Source organism: Seriola dumerili, unplaced genomic scaffold (assembly GCF_002260705.1).
Source record: "Seriola dumerili isolate Sdu_G_001 unplaced genomic scaffold, Sdu_1.0 BDQW01014155.1, whole genome shotgun sequence".
Classification (NCBI taxonomy): Eukaryota; Metazoa; Chordata; class Actinopteri; order Carangiformes; family Carangidae; genus Seriola; species Seriola dumerili.
The window spans coordinates 1-466 of NW_019188410.1; the positions used below are offsets into that span (position 1 = coordinate 1).

General features: G+C 62.9%; 1 protein-coding gene across 1 annotated transcript; it reads left to right on the forward strand.

Annotated features, from left to right (window-relative positions):
• Positions 1-211: 211 nt before the first annotated feature.
• LOC111240148 (histone H2A-like) lies at positions 212-460 on the forward strand (the record flags this gene model as incomplete). The annotated part of the gene is made up of 1 exon (XM_022770133.1): positions 212-460. A coding segment is annotated over exon 1 (249 nt), but the record flags the coding sequence as incomplete, so codon positions are not given.
• Positions 461-466: the final 6 nt, after the last annotated feature.

Genomic DNA, 466 nt, shown 5'->3' on the forward strand with positions numbered 1-466 from the left:
CCCGCCTGATCCTCGGCTGCTTATTGGACCACAGTGCTCTGAAGCTGTGTGGAAAGTCCAGAGCGGGCCGCCCTCTGCTGCTCTGCTGGAGCCTCTTCTCTGGTTGGTCTGGCGGGAACCGTCCCGCGCTCTCCGCGGACATATAAGCGAGGCTGTTGCTGTTTGCGCCACACTTTCTCTGAGTCGACACTGTAGAGAAAAGATCCTGAAAATGAGCGGACGCGGCAAAACCGGTGGAAAAGCCAGAGCTAAGGCCAAGACCCGCTCCTCCCGGGCCGGGCTCCAGTTCCCGGTCGGCCGTGTTCACAGGCTGCTGCGCAAAGGAAACTACGCGCAGCGTGTGGGTGCCGGCGCCCCCGTCTACCTGGCGGCGGTGCTGGAGTACCTGACCGCTGAGATCCTGGAGCTGGCTGGAAACGCCGCCCGCGACAACAAGAAGACCCGTATCATCCCCCGCCACCTGCAG